Genomic DNA, 21,199 nt, shown 5'->3' with positions numbered 1-21,199 from the left:
GTGTGTGTGTAAGTTTTGGCGTGTGTGTGTAAGTTTTCGTGTGTGTGTGTAAGTTTTCATGTGTGTGTGTGTAAGTTTTTGGGCGTGTGTGTATGTGGTTGTGCGTGTTCGTTTATGTGTTCGTGTGTGTGTGTTTAATTTTTTGTGTGTGCTATTAAGATTTTGTGCGTGTGTTTAAGTTTTTGTGTGCATGTAAGTTTTTGTGTGCATGTAAGTTTTCGTGTGCATGTGTAAGTTTTTTTGTGTGTGTGTGTGTGTGTGTGTGTGTGCGTAAGTTTTCGTGTGTGTGTATAAGTTTTTGTGTGTGTGTGTAGTTTTTGTGCGTGTGTGTAAGTTTTAGTGTGTGTGTAAGTTTTTGTGTACATGTAAGTTTTTGTGTGCATGTAAGTTTTTGCGTGTGGGTGTCAATTTGTGCGTGCGGGTGTTAGTTTTTGTGTGTGTGTGTGTGTAAGTTTTTGTGTGTCTAAGCTTTTGTGTGTGTATGTTTTGATGTGTGTGTGTGTAAGTTTTTGTGTGTGTGTGTGTGTGTGTAAGTTTTTGTGTGAATGTAAGTTTTAGTGTGCATGTGTAAGTTTTTTGTGTGTGTGTGTGTGTGTGTGTGTGTTTTGTGTGTGTGTAAGTTTTAGTGTGTGTGTGTGTAAGTTTTTGTGCGTGTGTGTAAGTTTTGTGTGTGTGTGTGTGTGTAAGTTTTTGTGTGAATGTAAGTTTTTGTGTGAATGTAAGTTTTTGCGTGTGGGTGTAAGTTTTGTGTGTGTGTGTGTAAGTTTTTGTGTGTCTAAGCTTTTGTGTGTGGGTGTAAGTTTTTGTGTGTGTTTGTAAGTTTGTGTGTGTTTGTGTGTGTGTGTAAGTTTTTGTGTGTGTGTGTGTAAGTTTGTGTGTGTGTGTGTGTGTGTGTGTGTTAGTTTTTGTGTGTGTAAGTTTTGGCGTGTGTGTGTGTGTTTTCGTGTATGTGTGTGTAATTTTTGTGTGTGTGTGTGTGTGTTTGTATGTTTTTGTGCGTGTGTGTGTGAGTTTTTTTTTTGTTCTTGTATTAGTTTTTGTGTGTGTGTGTGTGTTTGTGTGTGTGTTAGTTTTTGTGTGTGTGTAAGTTTTGGCGTGTGTGTGTTTTTTTTCGTGTGTGTGTGTGTGTGAGTTTTGTGTGTGTGTGTGTGTGTGTGTGTGTGTGTGTGTGTGTGTGTAATTGTTTGTGTGAATGTTTTTTTTCGTGTGCTTGTGTTAGTGTGTTTGTGTGTGTTTGTTTGTGTAAGTTTTTGTGTGTGTGTAAGTTTTTGCGTGTGTGTGTAAGTTTTTGTGTGTGTGTGTGTGTGAGTTGTGTGTGTATGTGTGTGTGTGTGTGTGTGCTGTGTGTGTGTAAGTTTTTGTGTGCATGTAAGTTTTTGTGTGCATGTAAGTTTTCGTGTGCATGTGTAAGTTTTTGTGTGTGTGTGTGTGTGTAAGCTTTTGTGTGTGTGTAAGTTTTGGCGTGTGTGTTTTAGTGTTCGTGTGTGTGTGTATGTTTCAATGTGTGTGTTTTTTTGTTTTTGTTTGTTTGTGTAAGTTTTAGTGTGTGTTTGTTATTTTTCGTGTGTGTGTATTTCAGTTTTTGTGTGTGAGTGTGTAATATATGTGCGTGTGTTTAGGTTTTTTTGTGAATTTTATTTTTTATGTTCATGTCAGTTTTCGTGTTCATGTTTAAGTTTTGTGTGTGTGTGTGTGTGTGTGTGTGTGTGAGTAACTTTTCGTGTGTGTGTGTTAGTTTTTGTGTGTGTGTAAATTTTTGTGCGTGTGTGTAAGTTTTTTTGTGTGTGTAAGTTTTTTTGTTCATTTAAGTTTTTGTGTGGATGTAAGTTTTTGAGTTTGGGTGTCAGTTTTTTTGTGTGTGTGTGTGTTTGTAAGTTTTTGTGTGTATCAGCTTTTTTGTGTGTTATTTTTGTATTGTGTGTGTGTTAGTTTTCGTGTGTGTGTGTGTGTTTGTTTTTGTGTGCATGTAAGTTTTCGTGTGCATGTGTAAGTTTTTGTGTGTGTGTGTGTGTGTGTGTGTGTGAGTTTACATGTGTGTGTGTGTAAGTTGTTTTGTGTGTGTGTAAGTTTTTGTGTGTGTGTGTAAGCTTTCGTGTGTGTGTGTAAGTTTTTGTGTGCATGTAAGTTTTTGTGTGCATGTAAGTTTTTGCGTGTGAGTGTAAGTTTTTGTGTGTGCGCGTAAGTTTTTGTGTGTTTCGGCTTTTGTGAGTGGGTGTAAGTTTTTTTTGTGTGTGTGTTTGTTTTTGTGTGTGTGTGTGTTTGTTTAATTTTGTTTTTGTGTAATTTTTTTTTTTGTGTGTCTGTGTGTATTTGTTTGTATGTGTGTGGGTTTGTTTTTGTTAGTTTTTGTGTGTGTTAGTTTTGGGGTGTTTGTGTTTGTTTTCGTGTGTGTGCGTGTAAGTTTTGTGTGTGTGTGTGTTTGTTTGTTTTTGTTTGTGTGTGTGTGTGTGTGTGTGTAAGTTTTTGTGTGTGTGTAAGTTTTGGCGTGTGTGTGTGAGTTTTCGTGTGTTTGTGTGTGTAAGTTTTGTGTGTGTGTTTGTGTGTGTAAGTTTTTGTGTGCATGTAAGTTTTTTTTTGCATGTAATTTTTCGTTTGCATGTGTAAGTTTTTGTGTGTGTGTGCGTGTGTAAGTTTTTGTGTGTGTTAGTTTTGGCGTGTGTGTGTTAGTTTTCGTGTGTGTTTTTTTTAGTTTTGTTTGTGTGTTTGTGTGTTTAAGTTTTTGTGGGTGTGTGTGTGTGTTTTTTTTGTGTTGTTTTGTTTGTTTTTGTGTGTGTGTGTGTGTGTGTGTGTAAGTTTTTGTGTGTGTGTAAGTTTTGTCCTGTGTGTGTATTTTTTCGTGTGTGTTTGTGTTAGTTTTGTGTATGTGTGTGTGTGTTATTTTTTTTGGTTGTGTGTGTGAGTTTTTTTTGTTTTAATGTGTAAGTTTTTGTGTGTTTGTGTGTGTGTGTGTGTGTGTGTAAGTTTTTGTGTTGTGTGTAAGTTTTGGCGTGTGTGTGTGAGTTTTCGTGTGTGTGTGTGTGTAAGTTTTGTGTGTGTGTGTGTGTGTAAGTTTTTGTGTGCATGTAAGTTTTTGTGTGCATGTAAGTTTTCGAGTGCATGTGTAAGTTTTTTTGTGTTTGTGTGTGTTTTTTTTTGTTAGTTTTTGTGTGTGTTTTAGTTTTGGCGTGTGTGTGTGTGAGTTTTTGTGTGTGTGTGTAAGTTTTAATGTGTGTGTGTGTGTAATTTTTTGTGTGTTTGTGTAAGTTTTTGTGCGTGTTTGTAAGTTTTTGTGTGTGTGTGAGTTTTTGTGTGCATGTAAGTTTTTGTGTGCATGTAAGTTTTTGCGTGTGGGTCTAAGTTTTTGTGTGTGTGTGTGTGAATTTTTTGTGTGTCTAAGCTTTTGTGTGTGGATGTAAGTTTTTTTTGTGTGTGTGTAAGTTTGGTGTGTGTGTGTGTGTGTGTGTAAGTTTTTGTGTGTGTAAGTTTTTTTGTGTGTGTGTGTGTGCATAAGTTTGTGTGTGCATGTAAGTTTTCGTGTGCATGTGTAAGTTTTTTTGTGTGTGTGTGTGTGTAAGTTTTTTTGTGTGTGTGTAAGTTTTGGCGTGTGTGTGTATGTTTTCGTGTGTGTGTGTGTTTAATTGTTTGTGTGTGTGTGTAAGTTTTTGCGAGTGTGTGTAAGTTTTTGTGTGTGTGTAAGTTTTTGTTTGTGTGTGTTTGTTTTCGTGTGTATGTGTGTTTTAGTTTGTGTGTGTGTGTGTTTTAGTTTTGTGTGTGTGTGTGTGTGTAAGTTTTTGTGTGTATGTAAGTTTTTGTGTGCATGTAAGTTTTCTTGTGCATGTGTAAGTTTTTGTGTGTGTGCGTGTGTGTAAGTTTTTGTGTGTGTGTGTGTGTAAGTTTTGGCGTGTGTGTGTAAGTTTTCGTGTCTGTGTGTGTAAGTTTTCGTGTGTGTGTGTAAGTTTTTGTGTGTGTGTGTAAGTTTTTGTGTGTGTGTAATTGTGTGCATGTATGGGGACCGGGGGAGGGCCTTTGGGGCCCAGGGAGGGCGTTTGGGGGTCCGGGGACCTTTGGGGACCGGGGGAGTGCCTTTGGGAGCCCAGTGGACCTTTGGGGACTGGGGGAGGACCTTTGGTGGCCCGGGGGACCCTTGGGGGCCGGTTGGCCCTTTGGGAGCCTGGGGGCCCTTTGAGGACCAGGGAAGGGCCTTTGGGGGTCTGAGGAGGGCGTTTGGGGGATAAAATTTCGAAATTTTTACTTTTTAGTTTACTTTTTTTTGCGGCGCATCCCTGCGGCGCATCCTGCGGCGCTTTCCTGCGGTGCCTCCCTGCGGCGCATCCCCTGCGGCGCTTTCCTGACCCGCGGCGCATCCCTGCGGCACATCCTGCGGCACTTTCCTGGCCCACGGTGCATCCCGGCGGCGCTTCGATGGTCCGGGGGACCTTTGGGGGCCGGGGGCGGGCCTTTGGGGCACAGGGAGGGCCTTTGGGGCACAGGGAGGGCCTTTGGGGGTCCGGGGGGCAGTTGGGGGCCTGGGGGACATTTGGGGACCGGGGGAGGGCCTTTGGGACCCCGTTGGTCCTTTGGAAGCTCGATGGGCCTTTGGGGGCCCGGGGATGGCGTTTGGGGGTCCGGGGGCAGTTTGGGGCCTGGGGGACCTTTGGGAACCGGGGGAGTGCCTTTGGGAGCCCAGTGGACCTTTGGTGACCGGGGGAGGACCTTTGGGGGCCCGGGGGACCCTTGGGGGCCGGTTGGCCCTTTGGGAGCCCGGGGGACCTTTGAGGACCGGGGGGAGGGCCTTTGGGGGTCTGAGGATGGCGTTTGGGGGATAACATTTCGAAATTTTTACTTTTTAGTTTACTTTTTTTTTGCGGTGCATCCCTGCGGCACATCCTGCGGCGCTTTCCTGGCCCACGGCACATCCCGGTGGTGCTTCTCTGGTCCGGGGACCTTTGGGGGCCAGGGGAGGGCCTTTGGGGCACAGGGAGGGCCTTTGGGGCACAGGAGGGCCTTTGGGGGTCCGGGGGAGCAGTTGGGGGCCTGGGGGACATTTGGGGACCGGTGGAGGGCCTTTGGGACCCCGTTGGTCCTTTGGGAGCTCGATGGGCCTTTGGGGGGCCCAGGGATGGCCTTTGGGGGTCTGGGTGGGCCTTTGGGGGCGCCGGTGGCCCTTTGGGAGCTTGGGGAGCCTTTGAGGACCGGGGGCTTCCTTCGGGGTTGGGGTAGGAGGATTGGAACCCTTTGGGGTTGGGTTAGAGGACCTCACAACACTGTTCAAATGAAAATTGTGTATTATAACGACCACAGAGTTTCACCCTCAAATTCTCTTCTAAATTTTCTTCAAAAATCTTCTTTCAAAATGTCTCTAACTGTTTCGCCGAAATAGTTCCATAGCCTGTCTAAAACGGTTTCGCCCAAATAATCCCTAAACGTAATTTCAGCGTGTTTCTTTTGTTTTTGGCATCTCTGCGCTAATGCATTTCAAATTAATAAGAAACCTTTTCCCGCGCTAAAATAATTCATCGCTAAGATGTTTCTTGGAGAATTGTTTCCATGGCCTTTGGTTATTAATATCCTTTGGAGTTCGACCAAAAGAGTTGTTTCCGAGGCAATGACATTAATGACTTGGATCTATTCCTGGAGAATCGTTTCTAGGCGAAAATTTTTAAAGTCTGACAGATGATGTCATTGGTTGATTGATCTGTCGAGAAAGGGGAATTAATTTGTTGTTTCTAAGGGGAATTATTGATTCACGATAGGTGAATTGAGGTCAACGGCACAGGTGTTCCAAGGTCGATGTTGTTATTGTTGTAAGTGCACGCTCTCAGCGAATGTCAAGGTCGATGTTGTTGTTGTGAAATTTAGGTCATTGACCCCATTAACCACGTGGTCTCCCTAGGGATTCTATGCCCATATTTGGAGCCCCGTCAGTATTCTATGCCCATATATGGTGTGCTGTCAGTATTCTATGCCCATATTTGGTGTGCTGTCACGAGTAACACCCCCATTCTACTCATAGTTAAAAGACCCAATAAACACATCCGTTCGGGTATAACATGCACCCCCACATCCCCAGGAGATAGGTCTTTAGGTTATAAATTTGCCCATTGTTTGGACATAGTGTCTGTTATTGAGATGTATGCATACATTATTGGGTGGGGGGGACACATTTTCTGCTGGGAGGTTTTCCACGGGTAAGTTTTCCATGGGGAGGAAATTTTCCAGGGAGTGAAATTTTCAGGGAATATTATGCACTGGGAGAATTTGCCGGAATTCTTATACAAAGTTTTTTTTATGTCTTGCTTTCTCTTTTCCGTCTCAATTTTACGCGCGGAGTGGTTAAGAGTAATTGTCCGGGGTAAATTTTCACTGGGATCGAATTGTCAGAAGGATATTTCCGTGGGGAGCGGGTTTCTCCATGAAGGTGGGGCCAGATATCCTGGCATTATTTAAAAACGATCAGAAATAAAAAAGTCTTTTCAACTGAAAGTAAGGAGCAACATCACAACTTAAAAAAGACAGAAATTATTAAGTATATAAAGAGGGTTACCCTCTCCTCAACACCTCGCTCTTTACACTAAAGTATGAATTTTGTCCCAATTCTATAAGAATGACTCCCGAAAGACAAGAGCCGTTTAATTAGAACAATAGGCTAAGACGCTTTTTTAAGAGCACTAAAAAACTTGAGCGTCAAGAGCAAGGTGTTGAGGAAAGGGCAACCCTCTTTATATACGAAATAATTTCTGTTTGTTTTAAGTTTTAAACAAGTAAAATGAATCATTTTAACACGTTTTCTTCTCAATAGCCCCAGTTTTCGGCTTACAAAATATATATATATATATATATATATATATATATATATATATATATATATATATATATATATATATATATATATATAAATATAATATATATATATATATATATATATATATATATATATATATATATATATATATATATATATATATATATATATATATATATATATATATATATATATATATATATATATATATATATATATATGCAATTGAGCTAGATCGCCTTATTTTAAATTTCTTCTTACTTTTAATTTCTCTCAGCAGGCTGGTTTTTCCTTAATAAAAATTTTCAAACTGAGGAGATTCACCTTGGGTGGTTGGCTTTTGTTTTTATTCCACTAGATTCCCAACCATCACGAATCCAAGTGTCATTATAGCTTCATTTTCAATCGGTAAGACTTGATGTTGATACACAGAAAGATGTTTTTGTCGACCTCTGGACACCGGAAGTGCATTATCTGTTTACGAAAAAAGGAAAATAGGTGACTGCTTGTCTGTCCTTATCTTGATTATGCCTAACAGATCAGGGTGAAAGAAAATATTTGTAGATCAAAAAATGAAAGCATACGTAAGCATATTTTGAATCGCACCCTCTTGTATCATAATTTCGCAAAAGGTGTCATATTTATGGGATTGGACCATATTGTACCAGCCAGATATAAAAGTCCCAAATTATTACAACTGATCTATATTCGGCACCACTGCAACGCAAGATTCATGCTCCGCCTTCGCGCATGCGTGATTTTGATGTGCACGTCACGGTAAGCCTAAGGAAAACCTGTTTTTTTTGTGTACTTTTTCTTAAAAGTTCGCCTTAAAAGGCGAACTTTTTTCTTTATAAGAATAAAATTAGTAGAGGGTAACTTGTACAAGTCCTTCTTTCCAAGGGGGGAGTGAAGTAAAGTACATGCTTTCCTCAGACGAATAAAAAATGTGTCTCTAAACAATAAATAGGTAAGTGTGATAATTTTATATTTATTGACAGGTAGATATTTTTGAAAATTATCACATTCAAAAATGTGGTTATTCGTTTCTGCTTTGGCAGTCATCGACAATACATTTTCCAAGTGGCATTACCCTGTTACCTGATTGAGTGCCAGGTAAAAACTGAACTAAGATCATGACGTATATTGTCTGGGACAATACGCGCGGTATCAAATATATATCATGTTTGGAAAAAGAAGACGCTACAGTCTACAGTGCTAGCAAGTAGGTTGAAAAACTCGTCCTTAAGAAAAAGTGTAAGCATCCGTAAGGGTGCCTTTTCCTTGACGGCCCCCTTGTCTGTTTCAAGGCTTTAGCAGCCTTGTTACCAACTTCTTGCCAGGAATAACAGTTTTCCTACTTTCTCTACATTATATCAGAGGCCTTGAACTGGCACCTCTAATGTCAATGTTCCAAGTTCGAAAGGGCTCCTTCTACTTCAGTGTTTCTATTCAAATGTTTGAACTATTCTTCTTGGAGTGGCACAGGGTTGAAGTCCACTTCTTTGATACGTGCACATCTTGTACAGTTGGATCCTCGGCGTCCTTGTCGTTACACCTGTCTTCGTCTAGTAACTGAACTGGGTCATGAGGCAAGACTATAACTTGTACATCATCACAAGCGAATTCATCGTCGATAAGCAGATCCAGAGCAAGGCTCAAAAACATACTAGAATTTCTTGTCTTCATGTTGTGGAAAAGAAAAAGATCCCTCGAAGTCGAAAACCGATATGTACATAAATATTCTGGATGTAATTTGTATCTTAAGAAGTTAGCCACGCAAACTTCGAAGAACTAGTTTTCGAAAATCCTAGCATGATGCTTGACTCTGTTTATGCTTACACATAGACAAAGTATTGAAGATTAAACTTTATCCTAGTTTGAGCACGGGTATTTTGATTTGGGCTACCTTAAGAATCATTATTCTATGCTGCTAGTAAGCTGAAAATCTGCTCAAGAAGTTTTTGAAAATCTTCTAACCTTAGTTCACTTTAATATACATGTAGATAAGTAGTGAAACTTTATTCGAAGAAAAGCAATATAATTTGAAATATCAAAAAGTGGATGGGACATTAAAGCACAGAACCCAAATGAAAGAAACTACAGGAAAATTTGAAAGAAAAGCAGTCAAACAACCCGAAACTACAAACTTGTGCAGAGAAAACGCTTAAACAGAGAACGCCAAAGCAATTAAACAACCCGAAACTGCAAAATTTTGCAGAGAAAACGTTAAACAGAGAACGCCAAAGCAATTAAACAACCCGAACCACAAGGAATCAAGCAATAGAGTCACTCAAATATGAAATTATACCCCCCGCCCCCAAAAAAAACAGCTTTCTGGAAGATTCGTGTGTTATATAATCTCTTGTTAAATAAAGCTACGTGTGTTATATGATCTTGTATATGAAGATGTAGTTTTGTTAAAAAACACTTTATTTAAATATCATCTTTTATAACGTAAAAAAGCATGTAAATATAAAAGTTACCTTTAAAATAAGCCTTAAATATCTACGTGATGTTTCAGTGCCCCAGGTGAAGAAAAAAAAAAAGACGAAAAAAAAAACAGTACACACATCACTGATTCCCATGCGAAGAAGTGATTTTCCTCGTTGCTCCGGATGGGGACTTCAATTATGAGATTTTTAGCTACAGTGCAGTTGGTGCAATGGTGCAGTTTTCCTTCTGATCTAACAGCTTTTTTGGGGTGTTTAAGGCAATTCCCATCAATTTGTTTTCTTAACAAACTTTTACAATTAACATTGATTGAAACAATGCGTAGTTGCCATATCTGAATCAACTTTGAATGACGATACGTCCTCATTTGACAAGTTTTTTTTCAAAACGTATTTTTAAAATTTAGGTTTTTAGATTTCGATTTCGTTTCGAAAGTTTAGATTCCGACTAGAGTTCGTTCTTTATGAACCATAGAAATAAAGCATAATAAAAGGAAGGCTCCAGAGAAACAGAGACATTATTTTTAAAGAATTTTTTGACTCAAAAAATAAAAATGTTCTTTTTATAGGTGTGAAATTTCACACAAAAACTTATAATGAAAAAATATTTTTAACCTAGTAAAGCCAATTATAACCAAAAATTATAAAAATACGTTTAAAAAACTGCCTAGTGAGAAAAAATTACCATTCTGGCTTATTCAGGGATGACAGCTATTATTTCGATTGGTCTTAATAGTAAAAGTTTGTTGCAAAACAAATTTATTGGTATTTCGGAAAATAGCCCGAAACCCCTCAAAATTGGTGCCAGATCGGAAAAAAGTACACCATTGGAATAGCCATTGATAAAAATGCCCTTCAGGAAAATTACAGCCCCCTGCCTTGAACAACAAGGAAAATCACTTTTTTGCATGGGTTCCACTGATATGTCATCTTTTTTGTTCTTTTTTTCCTTCGCTGCTAGAAGGCACTGGAAAATCATGGAGAGCTGTTTAAGGGCTCATTTTAAATGAAACTGCTATACCTATGTGGTTTTGTTAGTACCAGAAAATGAAGTTGCGACATAAACTGCTTCTTTATATACAAGGTGATAGTGTCATACTGGGTTTTATGTCATTGATCATTTTCTGACATCATTTTTTGTATTAATCGTTTTGGACAAAAACTTGCTTTTCATATACAAGATGATGTCATACTGGGTATGATGTTATATTTTGAGTGACTCTACTGCATGACTCCCTGGGATTCGCTCTCCACTATATCCAACTGCAGAGATAGCTGCAACCAAATAGTTCGTGGTAGCGAACTGCAAGTAAGGAGTGATTTGGCCTAATAGTAACTGAAAGTCTAAAATACGGAATTTTGACGAGAAAAGACCGATCAAAAGAATTGCCTCTTCATTTTGATTCCAAATATATAAAATTCATTCAGTTTAATGTTACCCATCACAAGCTGTGAGCCTGAGAAAATTTTTCTGACTCTCAAAAAGTGGGAAACACCCTCAAAAAGTTAATCAATGTCAATGAAAACCACACCGTCTGATTCAGCATGTCAGAGAATCCTATTGTAGAGCTTTTAAGGTTCTATCTTCAGAAATATGGAATTTTGTTTTTTTTTGCCAGATGAAATATCCCGGATGTGTGTTTATTTGCGTGTTCTTTCTCCCAGGGTGATTGTATTGAGCCAATGGTTCTAGAAGATCGGGTGAGTGATTATTTGAACTAAAATCAAAACGGCTGTAAATTGTGGAATTTACCCATTGTTCACATATATCATTCGTTATTGGGAGTTAGAAGGATTTTTTGGGCTGGGGTGGGGGTGGGAGCAGGGATTTTCTACAGGGGTTTTTCCAAAGGAAGAATTTTCTATGGGGATGATAATTTCCGGGAGAAATTTTAAATAGCGGCGGTAAGGGGATATCTTGTCAAGACTTAAAAAACGGTCAAAAATTAAATAGAAATAATGATGTTCAACTGAGAGTAAGAAGCAATATTAAAACTTAAAACAAGCACAAATTATTCTGTATATGAGGGGGGATGTCCCTTCCTCAAATCTCGTTCTCTATGCTAAAATTTGACTTTTTGTCACAATTCACTAAGAACGAATTCTGAAACCCAATGGTTATTAAATTTGAATGAGAAGTATTGTTAAAGAACTAAGAAACCTTAGCGTAAAGGACGAGGATCGAGAAAGGGGCTGTCCCCCTCATATACAGAATAATTTCTATTCGTTTAAAATTTAAATGTTGCTACTTACTTTAAGTTTAAATAAAGTTTTTTTTTTATTATTTATAACATACTAAGGTAACTTAAGGTTATCATAGAGTAAAGAACGATGTGGGCACAAAGTGTTTTTTTTTCTTCAGCTGGGCATTTCGTATCGAAGGAGTTGTCGTAGAAGCTTCTAAAAGGGCTCATTCGATTGGAAATTGGAGTGGCTAGTGCCCTTTTTAATAGTCGGAAGTTATTGGAGGACAACTAGCCCCCCCACGCCCATCATCCCCCCAAACACATCCAATCAAAATTTTGAGATAGCCATTTTGTGCAGCGTAGTTGATTTCCAGATAGAAAATATGTTTTTGAGGAGGAAACTCCCCCAAAACCCTCGAGGGCAAGGGTTTTAGGTTATGACCCGAGGCATATAAGAAAGATGTTGGCACAATGTATTATGTATTATTTTTTCTTTTAGAGCAGGGCACTTCATATGGAAGGGGTTGTCGTAGAAACTTCAAAAGAGGCTCATTCTAGCCCCCCCCCCTGCGCCCATCATTACAAAATTTGCACTTTACTGAAAAAATACAAATGAATGCATTGTCAGTTTAATATACATATACTGATATTTAGTAATCAAAATGTTGATATTATTTATTCATCAAAGTTACAAAATTAAAAACATTTATATTTTTTCAGTTAAGTGCAAATTTTGTTCTGGCCTTGGGAAGGCATAGGGTATTGCGCCCAACTTATGTTAATTTCTGCTCGTTTTGAGTTTGACTCGGTTAATTATTGTAATTTCTGTTCGTTTTTGGGTTTCATTTATTTATCGATGCTGATTTGTGGTAGTTTCACGCTTGGTAGATTATTTGATTTTAGTTTTGCTCATTTTTTGTTTAATGGATTTCTTTACTTTTCTTTGAAAACTTATTTTGTGGAAAGTTTTTTAAAGTAATCAGATTTAAAAAGCCAGGAGAGGCTTAAGGAATAATAATACTACTACTACTAACAACTCACCGCAGCACCAAGCCACCTGAGGCCAACACAGCCACGCACGCTCCTCCTCCATCTCAATTTATTCTAAGCCCCCCTCTTTACACCCTCCCACGAAGTTCCTACTTGCTTTAAATCTTTCTTTATGACGTCCTCCCACCCCAGACGAGGACGACCGGCTCACTGTACATGAATAATTAAAATAAAATTTGCATATTAATTTTACTTTTTTCTGGCTAATTAGCTTTCTCGAAATTTTGTTCTGACTTAACTTGCGAATTAACTTACGTAACGAACTTCTAGATTCGTATATTTGTATTACGTATTTTTGGGGGTTCGCCCCCTAGTCAATACCTCGCTCTTTACGCGAAAGTTCAAATTTCGTTCCGATCCTTTAAGAATGACCCTTTATCACAAAGGCCGTTAATTAGAATAAATAGCTCTGGCTTTGTTCTTGATCTGTATTGAAACCAGTTTCATGTGTCCACTTGGAGATAATCAGCTAAGCCTGAGTGAGATAATGGTATCTATGTCAGTATGTTTTAATTAAATATTTAATCTATAGAGATAATTAGGTTGAGTATTTAATATGATGCATTCAGAGCAGCCTGCTTTCCATAATTCTCTGTTGTAGTTTCCATGATTTTGTTACTAAAGTATTAATTTTTCATCATATTTTGGTGTATATTACTATTACTAACTTCAGTCCTTTAGTGTTGTTGCTATAACATGTAACCTAAGTACCATAATTTCTATCATAATTTTGGAAATCAGCTTTCATTTTATTGTTTTGGCTTTATTGTCTTAACTAATGCTCCTGGCCTCCCCAAGCCACTCAGCGTGTGCCCAAGTGACGACATCTCTTTCAGGTGTATTGTCCAGATGTTATGGATGGTGAAAATCGTATTATCCTAAATGTGGGAGGATTTCGGTTTGAAACATACCGCACCACGTTGAAAAAAATCCCAGCAACAAGGCTGTCGAGATTAACTGAAGCTTTAGCCAATTATGATCCAGTTCTTAATGAATACTTCTTTGACAGACATCCGGGAGTGTTTGCCCAGATATTGAACTATTACAGGTAAATCAAACTCTGTTACAATTTTAAATGTTTTTTTTTTCTAATCCTTAGATGAACTGTTTATATAATATTTTTTTGTGCATTAGGGTTCCCTGGTATCAGTGACTCACGGATATAAGTCTCAAACTAATCAAAGACAACCTCTTTTTGTCCATTTTTGTACCCTGTGACGCCCTCCCAACAAAATAGGCGGTCCTATTGGCCTAGTGGACGACCCTGAAAGTTTCAAGCCAATTGGGCAGCCAAAAGCAAACTTGCTCACAATTTCCCGCTTTAAATCTATTTATAAACAATGGCCGATTTTTTTTCCTATTTAATGGGCAAAAATATGTCTTTAATAAGTGAAAGCTCTTGCGTTTAAACAGACGTTTAAGCTACCTGCTGTGGTTATCAGAGTTGCGTTTTCAGGCACCGGGTTTGAAGCGTGTTTTGAGCGGGTTCAACAAAATTGTTTTCAGGTTCTCCGTGTTTAACCGAGCAAAATTCTAAAGCGTTTTCCTCTTACGAGCTCCAAGCGTATTGGACACGGGTTCTTCTAAATTGTAACGCGCTTGAAAAGCATGTCTGGAAATGGGTTCTGAGAAGACCCAAACACGGCACTCAAAACGATAATCTGCACAACCCGTGTCGGACTCCATTTTGGATATGTGAGTAGTAACCTAGGTGCTGATCCGACGGGTGATTGCGTAATATGACTTACCAGGGTCAGTCACCTATTACTACGAACGGTACATGCCTTACCAGACGGGTTTCTAAGGTAACACCCATTTTTTTTTGGGTCAATCAGAGAGAGAGTGGTGGTTACTCCATATACAGTAACTTGATTAGTAGTTTTTTTTAAATGATTGGTCACGGAAATGGGTGTTGCCTTAGAAACCAGTCCGCTCGCTTTATACGATAGATATGGTGGGTATAGTCTGGTTTAGTTTTTCAAAGAGAGTGAGTATTTGACATTTTTGCAAAAAGGGATAAGGGATTCGCAAATTGGACTCTATGAACGATATTAATTAATTTTTTGAATAATAGGAGTGTGAATGATTTTAATTAGTGTTTGGATTGTATGAAGGTGGAGAAACAAAAAGGATTAAACTGATTAACAGTTAAGGTAACCCCGAAGGGTTCGTAAACTGGGGCAATATGTTACTTGACCTAGCCTTACCTCTCCGATGAGGTCTTTATAATACGCAAGTAACGTTTGAAAAGTATTGTCAATTTAAAATAGGATCTAACGTTCCCTTCGTTCCCCCATTTCTGAGGGGGCAGGGGAGGGTAGGAGAGGGGGAGGGGGAGTCAATTTTGGAGGTAACACATTCTAAAAATTGGGAAGGTTTTTGTTTTTGATAAGAATTGCACAATGAATGTACGTCATGAATTTCCCCTCCCCCTGCTAGGATTATTGCCTGGCTGGGACAATGGATATTACCTCTAAATACAGAGAATTAAGGTGATAGTTAAATTGGGTTGAGTTGCACAAAGGTTCAGTAGCACGAGAGTTCAGTAGCACGGGGGTTCAATTGTACAAGGTTTCGGTTATACAGGGGTTCAGTTACATGGAGGGTTCAGTTGCACGAGGGGGGATTTGCGAATTGGAGGAGATGGGATGATACTGTACTGTATAATACACAAGTGATGTTTTGGAGAGTATTGTCAATTTAAAATAGTTTAGAAATAAAAAAAATTTAACAAGGAATGCCTGAAAAGTGTTTTGAGGGAGATGGGTTGCATGGAGGGTTGAGATGCAAGAGGGTTCAGTAACAGGGGGTACAGTTCCACGGGGGTTTAGTGGAATGGGGTTGAGTTGCACGAGGACTCAGTAGCAGAAGAGTTCAGTAGTACGGGGGTTAAGTTGTACAAAATTTTGGTTATAAAGGGATTCAGTTAAATGGAGGGTTCAGTTGCACGAGGGGGGATTTGTGAATTGGAGGAGATGGGGTGATAGTGTACTGTATAATATACAAGTGATGTTTTGGTGAGTATTGTCAATTTAAAATACTTTAGAAATAAAAAAAATTTAACAAGAAATGGCTTAAAAGTGTTTTGAGGAAGATGGGAGTGCATGGAGGGTGGAGTTGCACGAGGGTTCAGCTAAAGGGGGTACAGTTACACGGGGGTTTAGTTAAATTGGGTAGAGTTGCACGAGGATTTAGTAGCACGAGAGTTCAGTAGCACGGGGGTTCAGTTGTACAAGGTTTCGGTTATACAGGGGTTCAGTTGCATGGAGGGTTCAGTTGCACGAGGCGGGATTTGCGAATTGGAGGAGATGGGGCGATAGTGTACTGTATAATACACAATTGATGTTTTGGTGAGTATTGTAAATTTAAAATAGTTTAGAAATAAAAAAAATTAACAAGAAATGGCTGAAAAGTGTTTTGAGGGAGATGGGATTGCATGGAGGGTTGAGTTGCACGAGGGTTCAGTTAAAGGGGGTACAGTTCCACGGGGGTTTAGTTAAATTGGGTTGAGTTGCACGAGGGTTCAGTAGCACGAGAGTTCAGTAGCACGGGGGTTCAGTTGTACAGGGTTTCGGTTATACAGGGGTTCAGTTACATGGAGGGTTCAGTTGCACGAGGGGGGATTTGCGAATTGGAGGAGATGGGATGATAGTGTACTGTATAATACACAAGTGATGTTTTGGAGAGTATTCTCAATTTAAAATAGTTTAGAAATAAAAAAAAAAATTAACAAGAAATGCCTGAAAAGTGTTTTGAGGGAGATGGGTTGCATGGAGGGTTGAGATGCACGAGGGTTCAGTTAAAGGGGGTACAGTAACACGGGGGTTTAGTTAAATTGGGTTGAGGTGCACGAGGGTTCAGTAGCACGAGAGTTCAGTAGCCCGGGGGTTCAGTTGTAGAGGGTTTCGGTTATACAGGGGTTCAGTTACATGGAGGGTTCAGTTGCACGAGGGGGGATTTGCGAATTGGAGGAGATGGGGTGATAGTGTACTGTATAATGCACAAGTGATGTTTTGGTGAGTATTGTCAATTTAAAATAGTTTTGAGATAAAAAAAAATTAACAAGAAATGGCTTAAAAGTGTTTTGAGGAAGATGGGATTGCATGGAGGGTTCAGTTGCACGAGGGGGGATTTGCAAATTGGAGGAGATTAGGTGATAGTGTACTGTATAATAAACAATTCATGTTTTGGTGAGTATTGTCAATTTAAAATAGTTTAGAAATAAAAAAAATTTAACAAGAAATGGCTGAAAAGTGTTTTGAGGGAGATGGGATTGCATGGAGGGTGGAGGGGCACGAGGGTTCAGTAGCACGAGAGTTCAGTAGCACGGGGGTTCAGTTGTACAGGGTTTTGGTTATACAGGGGTTCAGTTACATGGAGGGGTCTGTTGCACGAGGGGGGATTCGCGAATTGGAGGAGATGGGATGATAGTGTACTGTATAATACACAAGTGATGTTTTGGAGAGTATTCTCAATTTAAAATAGTTTAGAAATAAAAAAAAAATTAACAAGAAATGCATGAAAAGTGTTTTGAGGGAGATGGGTTGCATGGAGGGTTGAGATGCACGAGGGTTCAGTTAAAGGGGGTACAGTTACACGGGGGTTTAGTTAAATTGGGTTGAGTTGCACGAGGGTTCAGTAGCACGAGAGGTCAGTAGCCCGGGGGTTCAGTTGTACAGTGTTTCGGTTATACAGGGATTCAGTTACATGGAGGGTTCAGTTTAACGAGGGGGGATTTGCGATTTGGAGGAGATGGGGTGATAGTGTACTGTATAATGCACAAGTGATGTTTTGGTGAGTATTGTCAATTTAAAATAGTTTTGAAATAAAAAAAAATTAACAAGAAATGGCTTAAAAGTGTTTTGAGGAAGATGGGTTGCATGGAGGGTTGAGTTGCACGAGGGTTCAGTTAAAGGGGGTACAGTTACACGGGGGTTTAGTTAAATTGGGTTGAGTTGCACAAGGGTTCAGTAGCGCGAGAGTTCAGTAGCACGGGGGTTCAGTTGTACAGGGTTTCGGTTATACAGGGGTTCAGTTACATGGAGGGTTCAGTTGCACGAGGGGGGATTTGCGAATTGGAGGAGATTAGGTGATAGTGTACTGTATAATAAACAATTCATGTTTTGGTGAGTATTGTCAATTTAAAATAGTTTAGAAATAAAAAAAATTTAACAAGAAATGGCTGAAAAGTGTTTTGAGGGAGATGGGATTGCATGGAGGGTGGAGTTGCACGAGGGTTCAGTTAAAGGGGGTACAGTTACACGGGGGTTTAGTTAAATTGGGTTGAGTTGCACGAGGATTCAGTAGCACGAGAGTTCAGTAGCACGGGGGTTCAGTTGTACAGGGTTTCGGTTACACAGTGGTTCAGTTACATGGAGGGCTCACTTGCACGAGGGTTCAGTTAAAGGGGGTATAGTTACACAGGGGTTTGGTTAAAATGGGTCGAGTTGCCCGAGGGCTCAGTAGCACGAGGGTTCAGTAGCACGGGGGTTCAGTTGTACAGGGTTTCGGTTATACAGGGGTTCAGTTACATGGAGGGTTCAGTTGCACGGGGGTTGAGTTAAATGGGGCTTGAGTTCCACGAGAGTCGACTATAAATAAGGCTTTTGCGTCTTTCTGAACTTTCTGTGAGAGGCGGGGGTAAGTATTTAGTTTAAATAATTCTAAGAGGAATTGAGTTTTTCTCTCATTGAAATGCAAGAGTTGGAATATTTCAGTAGTGCTTTGTCGTGGTTTAGCTTGTCACAGTTACATTCTCTTGATCTTTCAAAGTTCACTTCGATTTTATTTCATTGATTCTTTTTGTTTGCATGTCCGGGTTGGTGTTTGCAAGTCCAAGTTGGGTTTTTAGACCTACGTTTTTTAGATTTGCGTTGGTGTTTGGTTCCCGGGGTTTATTATTTGAGAAGTTAACTTTAGTATTTCGTGATTTGACATGCCTGAAATCATGAATTAGAATATTTAATTAGGTGTTTTGGGATTTTCAGACCTAGGTTTTTTAGGTTTTCGTGTGTGTTTGACTCCTGGGGTTTATTATTTGAGAAGTTAACTTTAGTATTTTGTGGTTTTATGTGCCTGAAATCATGAATTATAATATTTAATTAGCTGTTTGGGTTTTCAGACCTAGTTTTTTAGATTTTCGTGGGCGTTAGGTTCCTGGGATTTATTATTTGAGAAGTTAACTTTAGTATTTTGTGGTTTTACGTGCCTGAATTCATGAATTAGAATAGTTAATTTAGCTGTTTGGGTTTTCAGACCTAGTTTTTTTAGATTTTCTTGGGCATTAGGTTCCTGGGATTTATTATTTTAGAAGTTAACTTTAGTATTTCGTATTTGACATGCCTGAAATCATGAATTAGAATATTTAATTGGCTGTTTGGGGATTTTCAGACCTAGGTTTTTTAGGTTTTCATGTGTGTTTGACTCCTGGGGTTTAATATTTGAGAAGTTAACTTTAGTATTTTGTGGTTTTACGTGCCTGAAATCATGAATTAGAATATTTAATTAGCTGTTTAGGGTTTTCAGACCTAGGTTTTTCAGATTTTCGTGGATGTTTTACTCCTGGGGTTTGTTATTTGAGAAGTTAACTTTAGTATTTTATGATTTTACGTACCTGAAATCATGAATTAAAATAGTTAATTACCTGTTTAGGGTTTTCAGACCTAGATTTTTTAGATTTTCGGGTGTGTTTGACTCCTGGGGTTTATTATTTGAGAAGTTAACTTTAGTATTTTGTGGTTTTACATGCCTGAAATCATGAATTAGAATAGTTAATTAGCTGTTTGGGTTTTCAGACCTAGTTTTTTAGATTTTCGTGGGTGTTAGGTTCCTGGGGTTTACTATTTGAGAAGTTAACTTTAGTATTTCATAGTTTGACTTGCCTGAAATCATAAATTAGAATATTTAATTAGCTGTTTAGGGTTTTCAGACCTAGGTTTTTTAGATTTTCGTGGATGTTTTACTCCTGGGGTTTATTATTTGAGAAGTTAACTTTAGTATTTTATGATTTTACGTACCTGAAATCATGAATTAGAATAGTTAATTACCTGTTTAGGGTTTTCAGACCTAGGTTTTTTGGATTTTCGTGTGTGTTTGACTCCTGGGGTTTATTATTTGAGAAGTTAATTTTAGTATTTTGTGGTTTTACGTGCCTGAAATCATGAATTAGAATAGTTAATTAGCTGTTTGGGTTTTCAGACCTAGTTTTGTAGATTTTCGTGGGTGTTAGGTTCCTGGGATTTATTATTTGAGAAGTTAAGTTTAGTATTTTGTGGTTTTACGTGCCTGAAATCATGAATTAGAATAGTTAATTAGCTGTTTAGGGTTTTCAGACCTAGTTTTTTAGATTTTCGTGGGTGTTAGGATCCTGGGATTTATTATTTGAGAAGTTAACTTTAGTATTTCATAGTTTGACTTGCCTGAAATCATGAATTAGAATATTTAATTGGCTGTTTGAGGATTTTCAGACCTAGCTTTTTTGGATTTTTGTGTGTGTTTGACTCCTGGGGTTTATTATTTGAGAAGTTAACTTTAGTATTTTGTGGTTTTACGTGCCTGAAATCATGAATTAGAAAATTTAATTAGCTGTTTGGGTTTTCAGACCTAGTTTTTTAGATTTTCGTGTGTGTTTGACTCCTGGGGTTTATTATTTGAGAAGTTAAATTTAGTATTTGATAGTTTTACGTGCCTGAAATCATGAATTGAATAGTTTATTAACTTTTTGGGTTTTCAGACCTAGATTCTTAGATTTTCGTGGGTGTTAGGTTCCTGGGATTTACTATTTTAGAAGTTAACTTTAGTATTTAGTGATTTGAATTGCCTGAAATCATGAATTAGAATAGTTAATTAGCTGTTTGGGTTTTCAGACCTAGTTTTTTAGATTTTCGTGCGTGTTAAGTTCCTGGGATTTATTATTTGAGGAGTTAACTTTAGTATTTCATAGTTTGACTGTCCTGAAATCATGAATTAGAATATTTAATTGGCTGTTTGAGGATTTTCAGACCTAGCTTTTTTAGATTTTCGTGTGTGTTTGACTCCTGGGGTTTATTATTTGAGAAGTTAACTTTAGTATTTTGTGGTTTTACGTGCCTGAAATCATGAATTAGAAAAGTTAATTAGTTGTTTGGGTTTTCAGACCTAGTTTTTTAGATTTTCGTGGGTGTTTGACTCCGGGGGTTTATTATTTGAGAAGTTAACTTTAGTATTTTGTGGTTTTACATGCCTGAAATCATGAATTAGAATAGTTAATTAGCTGTTTGGGTTTTCAGACCTAGTTTCTTAGATTTTCGTGGGTGTTAGGTTCCTGGGATTTATTATTTGAGAAGTTAACTTTAGTATTTCGTGATTTGACTTGCCTGAAATCATGAATTAGAATATTTAATTGGCTGTTTGGGGATTCTCAGACCTAGGTTTTTTAGATTTTCGTGTGTGTTTGACTCCTGGGGTTTATTATTTGTGAAGTTAACTTTAGTATTTTGTGGTTAAGTCAACTCTTGGATACACAATACGGAAATTTCATTCAAGAAATTATGAAAATATTTGTAAGTAAGTAACAAGCTCTTTATTGATTTCACCTCTTGAATATACAGTACAGATACTTCATTCAAGAAACGTGATTAAACACGTTTTGAAACTACACGCAACTTGCTTGCCTTTCCTTGGCACCAATTTTTGTACGTATCTTAAAATGACAAAATATGCCTACGGCTCTAACAATTGTACTCTATTAT

The 21,199-nt window shown here is 38.4% G+C and overlaps 1 protein-coding gene across 2 annotated transcripts in view; it reads left to right on the top strand.

Annotated features, from left to right (window-relative positions):
• Nucleotides 1–21,199, top strand: part of LOC148939549 (potassium voltage-gated channel protein Shaw-like) — a 350,445-nt gene that overhangs the window by 81,128 nt on the left and 248,118 nt on the right. For both annotated transcript variants that reach the window (XM_089107173.1, XM_089107174.1), the window contains exon 2: nt 13,307–13,518. In XM_089107173.1, the coding sequence (XP_088963299.1) occupies nt 13,325–13,518 (194 nt within the window). In that variant the 5' untranslated portion in view covers nt 13,307–13,324. The remainder of the gene's footprint in view (nt 1–13,306; nt 13,519–21,199) is intronic.

Source organism: Artemia sp. Qi Xiang Cuo, chromosome 21, assembly GCF_049724085.1.
Source record: "Artemia sp. Qi Xiang Cuo chromosome 21, ASM4972408v1, whole genome shotgun sequence".
Taxonomy (NCBI): domain Eukaryota; kingdom Metazoa; phylum Arthropoda; class Branchiopoda; order Anostraca; family Artemiidae; genus Artemia; species Artemia sp. Qi Xiang Cuo.
This window is presented reverse-complemented; position numbering and strand designations above follow the sequence as displayed.